The 12,572-nt window shown below is 45.4% G+C and overlaps 1 protein-coding gene across 5 annotated transcripts in view; it reads right to left on the reverse strand.

Moving 5' to 3' along the window:
• BCL11A (B-cell CLL/lymphoma 11A (zinc finger protein)) overlaps window positions 1-12,572 on the reverse strand; it is a 125,221-nt gene that overhangs the window by 7,035 nt on the left and 105,614 nt on the right. The window contains exons 3-4 of one of the 5 annotated variants that reach the window (XM_006880942.1): window positions 10,230-10,331; window positions 4,407-4,549 (exon numbers count right to left, since the gene is read on the reverse strand). In XM_006880942.1, coding sequence (XP_006881004.1) covers window positions 4,407-4,549; window positions 10,230-10,331 — 245 coding nt within the window. Of the gene's footprint in view, window positions 1-2,378; window positions 4,550-10,229; window positions 10,332-12,572 lie in introns of those variants that run through there. The other 4 variants (XM_006880941.1, XM_006880938.1, XM_006880940.1 and 1 more) reach the window with 4 other exon arrangements.

A 12,572-nucleotide genomic window follows, 5' to 3' on the forward strand; every position in this document is an offset into this window, starting at 1 on the left:
TTTTTTTTTGAAGCATACAAATAATTTGCACTATATTATCCTGCCAAATTAAAAAAATATACTGTGGCAGCCTGTCTTTTTTTTTTCCACTACCAAAAAAGGTACATTGATACCTTTTAAGAGAACAAGCAACAGTTAAAAATACAAGCTTCAATATAAATACTATAGTGCCTAACACTAGGTGAACATTTAATTCAAATACCATTCTAGAAATACAGAAAAAAGACCATAAATGTGTTTTAGCATAGGAATCAACATGAGTGTGCATTTTCCTATATTTAAGTACTATATAATCTTAAACCTTTCCCCAATGTATGGTTTTTATTTTTTTTTTTACAACCTGAAGAGCGGTGTGTATCCAAGGCATAGAATTTTCACTACCATTTTTAAATGGATAACAAGTCTTGTAACACCACCAAGACAATGGGACCCTAAAATGCAGTTCCCCCTAAACATAATGAAGTGTTCTTTTAAAAAATTTTTTCTCTTAACATTTATATTTAAAAAAGTTTTGTACAAAAAATTCCTTGCACTGTAGAAGCGAAAGTAATCATTCATTTCTATGTTAAGTGTATTCTGTTTCCATTCAACAGGGTTTGCAATGTTGCGTCCAAGTAAGTTAGCTCATCAGTCAAGTAAATGGCTGGCAACGTTTTTTGTTTTAATTCTCATCAATGAGATTGTGTTCTCTTTTTATTTTTTTCAGCATTCTTGCAACTTTTCCCTTAAGTATAGACCTGTAAACTGGGAAAATTGTACAGTGCACTTAATTGTTCTATCTGAGCAGGTTTATTTTATACTCAACCTCTGTATCTCTGATTAAAGATACAGATCTCATAGGCAGAGTCAAGTGCTATTTGAACACCAACTGGGGCAGATGCTAGCTTAATAAAAAAAAAAAGGAAACAATTAAAATAAAAATAAAAACAATGAATCCTCTTCCGTGTTAACACAAATAGCACACAGTAAATGGAAAAGAAATGAAGTACAACTTTAAGGGAGCACAGACATCTAGACTGCTACTCTTAAAATTCTTTCTCTTCCTTTTTTTAAGACTGTCACATTTAAATGCACATCTTAAGAACTCATAGTTAATCATCATTGTATCAATATTAGCTTATACACCTGTTCTATATTAAAATGGCAAATAGTACCATGTTGTGCTAATAAATCAAATCATTTTCCCTCCGTTGCCCTCTGTCAAAGCTTGCTGTCAGCCTTTTTTTGCATTTTTTTTAAGGATATGGTATACAGGGTCTTAAAAGTTTATTATTTGATTGTCCATTTGACAACCAAGTTGGGTCTTGACCTCTTTCTTTCAGTGCCCGATTATTTTTCAAAGACATTATTTAATACAAGCGTCTTCGTAAAAAGAATCTCTTGCTAACAATTTAATTGTGTTTCAGGGCTTTTTGCACGTTGCATATTCAATTTAATCATCATTTAAAAAAAAATAAAATAAAACTTGGGGTCGAAGCAGCCCATTTCTTTTAAGCTCTCACCGGGAGCAAAATAGCTTTTATACTGGTATAATCAGTTTTTGCTTTTACAAAATGAAACCAAAGGGGAAATGATGGTTAACTAGGACATAATGGGTGATATTTTTAGGTAGCCATTGTTGTGAGAAATATAATATAGAATTATATGCTAGGTCCTAAGGTTTATTATCTCATCCGATGCTGAATCAAGCTACAAGTTTATAACAAGTAGAAAGAACCATCCAAGTGGTTTTAATAAAGCCAAGGCACTCATATTTTAAAACCAAATGATAGGATACACTTTTTTTTCCTGTTAATTTGTCAATTCAAGGCCTTTTGTTCCTCTCCAATTGATACGTTTAACCCTTTAGAGACAGACCTTTAACTCAGAGAGAATGACTTATTTCAGTGCTGTCTACCCTGCCCATAGAGGGTTAATTAAGTCAAAGACTGCTTTTCCTCCTCACATTAGAAAATAAAACTGTACACGATATGTATAATAGAATGTATGCAGCATGGTCTCTTTTTTTTCTTTTCTCTCTCTCTCTCTTTTTCTCTCAGAACGGAACTGAAGACAGCAACATGTTTGCTCAGCAACGAATCAGGGACAATTGAAAATAGCCATAACATACCTTACATGCTGTCTAAGTTTAAAAAAAAAAATTAAAAAAAAAATATTTTTTATAAAAAAAAACAAAACATACACAACATGTAAATTATTGCACAAGAGAAAGGCTCAAAGTTTGCGTAAAATGCAATACTATTGCCCCACACAGATCATGCATTCAAACGGTGAGAACATAAAGGAAAAAAAAATTAAAAAAAGGAAAAAACCCAAAAACAGGTGTGCTGGTGACAAGCACTCATATTTTTAGCTTCTGTTATTTCTGTCTGTTTGTTTGTTTGTTTGTTTTCGATCACATGGGACTAGAAAAAAATCCTACAAGGCGTGGAGGGGGTGGGGGGCTGCAGGGCGATGGGGAAGGGCTGGTGTGGTAAAAAAAAGGGGCATCGGGGTGCGAGGGAGGGCAGGAAGGGGGGGTGGTTAATATACCTCTATTCAGTTTTTATGTCATTATTCAACATTCGATCACTGTGCCATTTTTTCATATGTTTCTCCAGGGTACTGTACACGCTAAAAGGCATCTTACAAATTTCACATTTGTAAACGTCCTTCCCCACCTGGCCGTGCGTTTTCATGTGCCTGGTGAGCTTGCTACTCTGCGCACAAGCATAGTTGCACAGCTCGCATTTGTAAGGCCTTTCGCCCGTGTGGCTTCTCCTGTGGACAGTGAGATTGCTACAGTTCTTGAAGACTTTCCCACAGTACTCACAAGTGTCGCTGCGTCTGCCCTCTTTTGAGCTGGGCCTGCCCGGGCCCGGACCACTAATATGAGGCGTGCTCCCTCCACTTCCCGTGCCGCTGCGCCCCGAGATCCCTCCGTCCAGCTCCCCGGGCGGCGTGGAGAAGCGCAAGCTCCCGTTCTCCGACGAGTGCTCCGATGAGGAGGCGAAAGGCGATTGTCTGGAGTCTCCGAAGCTCAGGAAGGGATCTTTGAGCTGCCTGGAGGCCGCGTAGCCGGCCAGCCACTGCGAGTACACGTTCTCCGTGTTGGGCATGGCGGCCGGGGGCAGGTCGAACTCCTTCTCGAGCTTGATGCGCTTGGAGAAGGGGCTCAGCGAGCTGGGGCTGCCCAGCAGCAGCTTTTTGGACAGGCCCCCCGAGGCCGACTCGCCCGGGGAGCAGCCGCGGCCGTTAACAGTGCCATCGTCTATGCGGTCCGACTCGCCGGCCACCGAGTCTTCGTCGCACGTGTCCCTGTGGCCCTCGGCCTCGGCCAGGTGGCCGCGCTTATGCTTCTCGCCCAGGACCTGGTGGAAGGCCTCGCTGAAGTGCTGCATGGAGCTGAGCACCATGCCCTGCATGACGTCGGGCAGCCCGCGGCCCTCGTCGCCCACCACGGCGCCCCGGGAGCTGTTCTCGTGGTGGCGCGCCGCCTCCAGGCTCAGCCCGAAGCCGTAGTCCACCCTCTCGCTCTCCGTCAGCTCCTCCTCCTCCTCTTCCTCCTCTTCCTCCTCTTCTTCCTCTTCCTCGTCGTCCTCCTCGTCCCCGTTCTCCGGGATCAGGGTGGGGTCGTTCTCACTCTTGAACTTGGCCACCACGGACTTGAGCGCGCTGCTGGCGCTGCCCACTAGGTCGCTGGTGCCGGGCTCCGGGGAGCTGGCGGTGGAGAGGCCGTCGTCGGACTTGACCGTCATGGGCGACGACTTGTGCATGTGTGTTTTCATGTGGCGCTTGAGCTTGCTGGCCTGCGTGCACGCGTGGTCGCAAAGATTGCATTTGTAGGGCTTCTCGCCCGTGTGGCTGCGCCGGTGCACCACCAGGTTGCTCTGAAATTTGAACGTCTTGCCGCAGAACTCGCACGACTTGGACTTGACCGGGGGCTGGGAGGGAGGAGGGGCGGACTGCAGAGGAGGGAGGGGGGGCGTCGCCAGGAAGGGCGGCTTGCTACCTGGCTGGAATGGTTGTAGTAACCTTTGCATAGGGCTGGGCCGGCCTGGGGACAGCGGTGGGCTAGACGTGTTCCCTGCCAGCTCTCTAAGTCTCCTAGAGAAATCCATAGCGGGAGGCTCCATAGCCATTGGATTCAACCGCAGCACCCTGTCAAAGGCACTCGGGTGATGGGTGGCCAGGGCCATCTCTTCTGCCCCCAGGCGCTCTATGCGGTGGGGGTCCAAGTGATGTCTCGGTGGCGGACTAAACAGGGGGGGAGTGGGTGGAAAGCGCCCTTCTGCCAGGCCCGAAGCCTCTCTCGATACAGATCCTGGTATTCTTAGCAGGTTAAAGGGGTTATTGTCTGCAATATGAATCCCATGGAGAGGTGGCTGGGAAGGACATTCTGCACCTAGTCCTGAAGGGATACCAACCCGCGGGGTCAGGGGACTTCCGTGTTCGCTTTCTAAGTAGATTCTTAATCCATGAGTGTTCTGTGCATGTTGCAAGAGAAACCATGCACTGGTGAATGGCTGTTTGCAAGTTGTACATGTGTAGCTGCTGGGCTCATCTTTACCTGCAAAATAACACAACACAGACATCAGGGTTGAGTCCCTTGGGCAGCAAGTACTTGTTTATCTAGATTCCCCCCCTTCACTGCCCTCACCCCCTCAATTTCAAAACCCACAATGCATCCATCTGGTGGCTGGAGCTCAATCACAGTTACCAAATCCATCTTCCTACCAGTAAACTTTGTTCTAAGGATTTGTCTCCCAAAACAGAGGCATTTAGACCAACACGAGGGTCCCTGCATCCTAAGTATCTCCTACATCCTTGATCAGCTGTGGTTCAGACTCTGCCATTTAATCTCTGCGTGCCTTTGTATACCTGTCTGTTAAAGAGGGGTCCTGGGTCAGGGGGACCTGTGAGAAACTTGTCTGCTTCCTAAATTCTACCCATCTAGGATTCTTCCTCCAAGTGGCAGGTGAACTACTAAGCAGGTAATCATCTCCACAGTTCACTGTGGTCCTAGAGATTGTTACAAACCAAGAAAACCCAAACCCTCAGCCAGGTAGAAGTCCTGGTAATGCTCCACTGGGCTTCCACAAGGCCGTAAATTTTAGCGGGCCAAGGCTGTCTTAACTTTCTCCAGCGGAGCTACTGGTGGATTTAAACTGCCAGTCTTTTGATTCAAAGCCCAAGAACTGATAGATAGTTAATTGTATAAAAGGGAAATTCTCACACTGCAATCTGAGTGAGGGTCCATGAGTACCCAATTCAGGTCCTATCACGTCCCGACAGGGGCTTTCATTATTATCTCAAGTGATGATGCTAGCATGAAAGTCCCAAGAGGAAAAACGTCATTCAGAGAGAACCAAGAGGTTGTCTCTGAGTCAAGCAAACCCAAGTTTCACTCAAGTTGGGAGGAAAGGCTAGTGGCCATAAGCAGACACAGCATCCCAAGTTTAAGGAACGGCTAAAGCGGTCAGGGCCCCACAAACAGGCAGCAGGCTGAGAAATGCTACACCAGCCTCCTCCTCATTATTTTGAGAAGCTAACAACGTGAACCAAATTATACAACATCCTGCTGCCCTCGGCTGAGACTCAGCTCCAGTTGAGAAAGAAACAGAAAGATACAGTTGAGCTAGTCAACTCTTTGGCCAGTAGCCAAGCCGTCTGGTGAGGGGGGCTCTCTCTGCTTAAGTCACATTACTTCTCTCTCAGCTGAAAAGAACCGGGAGAGTGGTAAATGCCACTTTGGCAAAGAGGGGCCAGCCTGATTTTGCAAAAGAGAAGAGATACCAAGGGAATAACTAACCAATAGTTTACCAGACAACTAACTGCAGCATTAAGAAGGATAAAAATGCAGGTGGCCAAAAGACTGAGAAAAAATGGGTAACTTTGCCAGCATTCCAGAAAAGAAAATGTGTAAAACACAACATAGAAATAAGTCCCCCCAACCCGTTTTAAACAGAGGGACTAGAGTGATTTAGGATCATAGCTGACATTTGTCAGTAACTTTTACAAAACCATGGGGGGTGGAAAATGCTTTTTCAGCATGGAGCTGAAGATGGGGAGTGAAGAATTAATCAAGTCTATGGTTCTTCTATTTAACAAGTCAGAAAGGAAAGCTGGCAGGGTCTTCTCAGAGCAGCCCCAAACACTCGCTTCTGAAACAAGCCAGCGGAGCTGAAGCACCCGCTTGTCGACATAATGGACCCCAGAACTGACCTTATCATTTACTTTACAATGCGTTTATAATCTCACTCAATATAGCCCACTCCTGGGTAAATCTCTTTAACAAGATTAGATGATAAGATCCCAAAATTAGGTTTCAAACATTTGCCTAATGTGGAAAGGGGAGGGGGGGAATAAAAAAAAAAAAAAAGGCAAAAAGATTTTTTGAAAGAAAGTGCTGACATTAGTATCACATTATCTGCCTATTTTTGTTTGCCTCTTCTTTTCAAAGGGAAAAGAAAAAGCGTCGTGGAGAGTATTTTCATAAATTTGTTGTTGTTGTTGAACATCCAGCGACTTGGATCCCAAATAGACAGGGCGGAAAACCAACTAACTGGTTCCAACTTCAGTGACCCCCTGTGGCCTCTCCCTTCACCCCTCTAGGTCGCTATATGATTGTCATATCATTAATTATAGCTGACAATCCAAACTGGGTAAGTAAAAAGGCGATTTGCCAGCATAAGCAAGTCTTCAACACGCATCATCACTCCAACTGCCTTAAAATCCTTTTACCTTATAATAATTACCTGGTCATTGCTATTGAGTCTGAACTGACTCATAGCCGACCCTCCAGTGGTTTTTCCCAACTGTAAGTCACATGGGAGGAGGGCAAATTGCCCAGCTTTCTCCCTCAGGGCGGTCAGAGCACTCAAACAGCTCACATTTGGGTTGGCAGCACAATTCCTTTCTCATTAAGCCACCAGAACTCCCAATATAATGAATGTTGTTGTGTACCATTGAGTGGGAACCAACCCATAGCTGACCCTCCGTCAGGTTTTTAGAGGCAGTAAATTGCTCAAGAGGAGACTGCTCAGGTGGATTCGAACCACCTGCCTTCAGGTTGGCAGTGCAGCTCTTACCAGTAGGCCACCAGAGCTCCCTTCCTCTAGAATAGGACTAGACTCATTAAGCATTGATGCTGGTTTCCCATGCACCATGACTGCAGTCAGGAAAAACCGTGGCATCCTGCACTACCCTGCGAAGCTTCTTTACACCCTTCCCAAAAGGCTTAAACAAGACAAGTCCATTTTATTTGGGGGCTCTGCGCTCCCTAAATTTTTCCCTCTGGAGCCAGTTACATGATCATGCTCCAATACGTTAACACAGGGATGTTACCCTCCCCTCTCTTTCCCTCTCTCTTTCTCATACACCGGGTCACAGAAAATGGCATTTTATCTTATAATGAGCATACAACATACAGTTTTCTCTATCACATTTTAGTATTCCCATCAACTAGATATTCTAGATCATGAGGGCAGCTCGTGTAATCATAATGTCAATGAGAAGGGCTGTTACGATTGAGACTAAAGATTACATGGAAAGAGCTGCTTTGAAACTGGTAATTATTACCAGTCCACTAATAGCAAATGATGCATTACAGTTTCACCATATAATCTGTACTTCACTCAGCTGGGGCCAGCGCAACATATTACATTACAGCGCTCACAGATTCTAAATCCCTCCACTGCAGTCATCAATAAATGTGTTACTTGCCATAATTTGCAAAATTACTTTGTTCATAACATCTTTGCTGGTTTAGAAAGACCAGAATTGATTTCCTGCATGGCAAAATTAGGGCCACATTGATTTATTGACGTGTAAAATATAATAATATTCTTCATTTACTCTGATGAAAATCAACTTCTCAATCTGAGAGCCTCACTGGGATTTCAGCAGAATTGTTTGGACTCAGAGCTACACTTTGATAGCGGGCCCCCCGAGCCTGGGACTCTAAGGCAGCTGCAAGGGTTAAAATCGGCTACTAGTCCACCCATCATATTAGTTTTTATATTATTTATTATATGAGATAGAAACACACAGCTTCTAGTCTGTCCTGAGGCTAAAAAGTCATAGGTGGCCTGTACCTGGGGACTTAGAACCAAGATCTTTGAGGTTGGAACTCTAACTATGATATTTACTAAGCTGGTCATTCAGGGGTTAGCGATTTCATTTTTCTGAGCCTCAGGCTCCCTGTGTATAAAATGGGCATAAATGCATAGCTTCAAGAACTGTCATGAGGCTCAATGGCCCTTAGTAAATTATCCGGTCGAACATGAATGCAAATTTCCATTCCGATCAGACTTGGTTCATTACTGAGAATAAGTCACTAACCACATCACAAGTTCTCAAAGGCTTCCATAGGAAGGCCAGAAAGGAGGCTCAAGTGAGGAAAGGGGCTGGGATGGGGCATTTAAAGTCATGTGACTTGGCCCACAATTAAGGAGGTCACAGGTCAATGCTGGGAAGGCAAGCAAGAGATGTGGTTGAATGGGGTGTCAGCTGTGCTAGATAGCTTTCCTGGGGCTCCACAACCCATTTCCACACGCCTTATCCGGTCCTCCTACACTCTCTCCTGGTGTGGACCCAATGCTTCGTGAAGAGTGGCTAGGAGACAGATTCCATATCAAGCTCCTGGCTTCTCAAGTTCACCACTTTGGGGAAGACCAGGCAACAGAGACTAACGTGCTTCCCAGGTGAGCAGTTCTTGGCCTCTTAACTCCACCCACGTCTCCTCCTCACCCTACCTCTTTCTCTTTCTCCTCCCCAAAAGGTGGCTGGGTTCCCAACAGCCAAGTGTGGGCCACAGGCACCCCCAGCAAAACCAGGGCCCTCTCTCAACCCAGCTGGCATGCAGGGACTGGAATCCACCAGTCCAATCCCTAAACTCTGCAATTTGTGACCTAACCCAGGCTTGGACCTGGCTGGGGGTGGGGAGGGGGGAGGGCAGACGAGGTGGCTCTTAACCCCTGCACCACCCAACCCTCAGGACCTAAGGCTTATGAAATTCACACAATAACTCTTTGTTACCTAAGATTACATAGGAGTTAATGAAAATAAACAACTGGCTTTGGATTTTGGTCTCGGGGTGAATGCCCTGTCTTGTACATACCATGCCAGCCAGTGAGGTCTGGGTAACCTTTCTTCTAGAAAAGACCCCCTCTACGGCCTCAACTCCATGGTCCTGCTGGCCCTGTTCTCTGCCCCACGACCCTTCACCTGTCTTTTTCCCATTCCATAATACATTCTTTACCATTTATTCCTTAAGTTAAAACACTTTCCTTAAATAAAAATTAGATATCCACTTCTATTTCCACACCCTTCTTTTTAACCTAGGGGCATGATTCGTACTATATAGGCCAACATCAAGAAATAAACCATATGACCTTCTACTACAACATGTTTTGAAACATTTTTTTATAGATATACAAAGCTAAAGTTTCATTTTAAAAGGTTCCCAAAACATAAAAGTTGGCTTTAACAAGTAAACAGAGTGGTGGAACGGTACTTAAAATTTGACTTTTTCTAAAACTAGGAAAAATTAAGTAAAAGCGTGTGTGTTTGCGAGCACCCACATATAATGTGATGTGCAATGAGTATATAAAAATGCACCCCTATAACAAGTATTCACTTTAAACTGGCTGATCAAAGGCTAATTTCTCCTTGTGGTTCTGACCTGCGTTCAAAGACGTATGCCACGGAGCAAATTTGTAGTTCTGAAGGAGCTCTGGTTGGCCTAGTGGGTAAGGAGTTACATTGCCAACCCAAAGGTAAGTGGTTCGAATCCACCAGCTGCTCCAAAGGGGAAAGACAGGCAATCTCTTCTCTTGGGATATGCAGCCTGCAGAAACCGACTGGAAGTCAGCTATTGGTTAGTTCCATCCAATGGGACAGCACAAAGAGGCAGGGGAGCCAACCAACGTTCAGTGAGAACTTAGACTCTGTGACTGGCAGAAATGACTGGCCAATCACCAGGCCAAGAGCTAGACCCTGAGGCTGCTGTCAGCTTCAAATCCTCAGTGAGGAAAGAGAGTATAACACGGGGAAGGAGACAAAATCCCTGGGGGCCTGTGTGGAGTGGGTGCCAAAGGAGTAATGGAATAATACCGTGTACGGGCGCCAGACTATTTTGAAAGTAACTCCCTTCAGTGCTGGAAAAAAAAGGGAAAGGGTAATTTCCAGCAACACTCATCTTTATACACATAGACATTTAAGCGTAGAAGAAATAATGCTCAACTTACAAATACCCTGCGGGCCATACTCAGCACTCATCCCGGGCGTGGGGATTAGAGCTCCGTGTGCCGAACGAGGGGACGAGAGGCCCCTCCAGTGCAGAAGTTTATCTGTGAAAGAAACCCAAAATCAAGCACTCGCGCTATAAACAACGTGCATCGTAAACCACAGGATATCGCGTTTCAATTCCATTAAAATAGATTAACATCATTACAAACAGCCTTGCAGATAGTTCACTGGGCCCAAAGCCTACAACAAAGAAATGCTGGTGACGGGTTCCCCACAGTTTCTTTTTTAAAGATTGTTGTAGAGGGCTGTTTGGGGTTTTTTGTTTTTGTTTTGTTTTATTGTTGTTGTTGTTGTTTTGTTTGTTTGTTGTTGTTGTTGTTTTGCGAAAAGTTCACTTTCAGTCTGGGAAAATGGTGTGGTTTGTTTGTTTATTATTGAGTTGTTTGCTCAATTGTTTTCTTGGGAAGACAATCTCATGGTAGCCCTTTAAATAGTATTGGAGGATGAGGGGCATGGGGAACCCGTGATATTTGGGGTAGAGTGGAAGAATGGGGGGGTTTATCTGCAAGGCTGGTGTTGGCATGCATACATCAACTCTGTCTTATAGAAAATTCCAAACAAAAATGCAATATGTTAATAGGCAATAACTGTATCTGTAAGCCATTTCCATGAGGTACAACCCCACTTGCCCTCCAGGCTCCTCAATGCACTACTTAGGTTAGACCACCACCACTCCCCCAGAGAAGAGGGGAATGTGGACCATCTGTGGACATGGTTGACACCTTCTAGCATTTTCTTCAGGGAGAACCCCATGGATGCGTGGCTTCTCAGCACAAAGCAGTGAAGACTAAAGAGGGCACCCCTTAACGTAACTTCAGCCAAGTCCCCATCAAGAAAGGAAGGTCTAAACCACTAAATGACAAAGCATCTGGGAAAAGGGGCCCATTTTGCATGTCCTACTATACTCTGTTGAACTCCACTGAAGACAAATGACTTCTTGTGCTAATAAGTATAAATCTAGGAGTAGAAATCAAGCCCTTTTTTAGCACTAAGATCTTTGTGAGGAGAGAAATATTTCCTTTGTGCGATCATGCAACCTAGATGGTTGGCGTGGTGAACATCTAGCCTTCCAAGTCCACCTTCAGCCAGCCAATGGCACAGACATTGACCTTGAGACAGAGACAGAGGGAGTCAGAGGTGCTCATGGATGCTAGAGGTTCGCAGTTTGTGATGACTGGGAGAGTGGAGGAGAAGAAAAACAGACTTTGATGGTGAGTCAACAGGGCATGATTTTCACTAGGTTACTATTAAGAGCACTTAAAAGTCTTGTTGTTCTATGCCGGGATTGCAGGTCTCAAGTGTAAAACACATCCTGTCCGCCTCCTGCAGGCCATGCTGCCAAGCGGCAGGGCAGTCGAGACAAAGTCTCCCTTCATGGGAAGCCTGGTGGGGTAACAATGGTGTGTGTGCACACACACCCCCCCAAGTCTTTTCACAGACGGCATAAAGCGAGTGCTACCAGGCCCGGCCAGGGAGGCAGCTGTGGAGGCCTTACCGGACCGGAGAAACAAAGCAGCAGACAAGAGGCTGCGACTTTTAAACACATGTCTGTGTGTGTTACCGCCAGCGTCGAGTGAACTGAGGGGACGGCGCAAAACTAACCAGGCCTATTATTCATGGTGCTTCTTCACCGTGAAATCTGAGAAGCCGTTTTTAAACTTGTTCCTGCGTCAGTTTGTTGTGGTGATGGTTTTTGTTGTGTGTGTGTGTTTTGTTTTTAAACAATGAGTGTGCACCGTGCTGGCTGCATCCTGTTCCTGTGACATTCCACCTGAGGTCCGTCCACCTGTGATGCCAGCATGAAAGCAACAAGGTCCATGGGCCCCTGCAGGTGGAGGGAGGCTAACTCAGAATTCTCTGCCTCTGACTGTGGGAAGAGAAGCTTCTAGAAACAAATGAGAGGACTGTTCCCCTCGCCCAGCCTTGGCCTCCTGCACATGTCTCTTGTTGGTAAACTTGCCCACAGATCTTTGGCCCTGAGAAATCCCAGCTGCCTGAACCAGGGCTCCATAATGCAGGCCTAGGAGAAAAAACTGGACCTTCTACGGAGCACAGTGTGTGTTCATTTTTAGTTTGCATTGTAAAAAGCTTTGTTGTTGTTCTAATGTGTCATCGAGTTGCCTATGACTCACAGCGACCCTATGTAACAACAGTCTGACACTGCCCTGTCCTGAGCTGGTCTTACTGTCTCCGACACACCTACTCGCATTACTCCAGTTACTGGGTCAGTGCATCTTATCCGGGGTCTTCCTCTCCTTCGCTGCCCTCCACCCTTCCAAGCA

The sequence above is a fragment of the Elephantulus edwardii genome, unplaced genomic scaffold (assembly GCF_000299155.1).
Source record: "Elephantulus edwardii isolate Elephantulus edwardi_28Jun2011 unplaced genomic scaffold, EleEdw1.0 scaffold00011, whole genome shotgun sequence".
NCBI classification, from domain to species: Eukaryota; Metazoa; Chordata; class Mammalia; order Macroscelidea; family Macroscelididae; genus Elephantulus; species Elephantulus edwardii.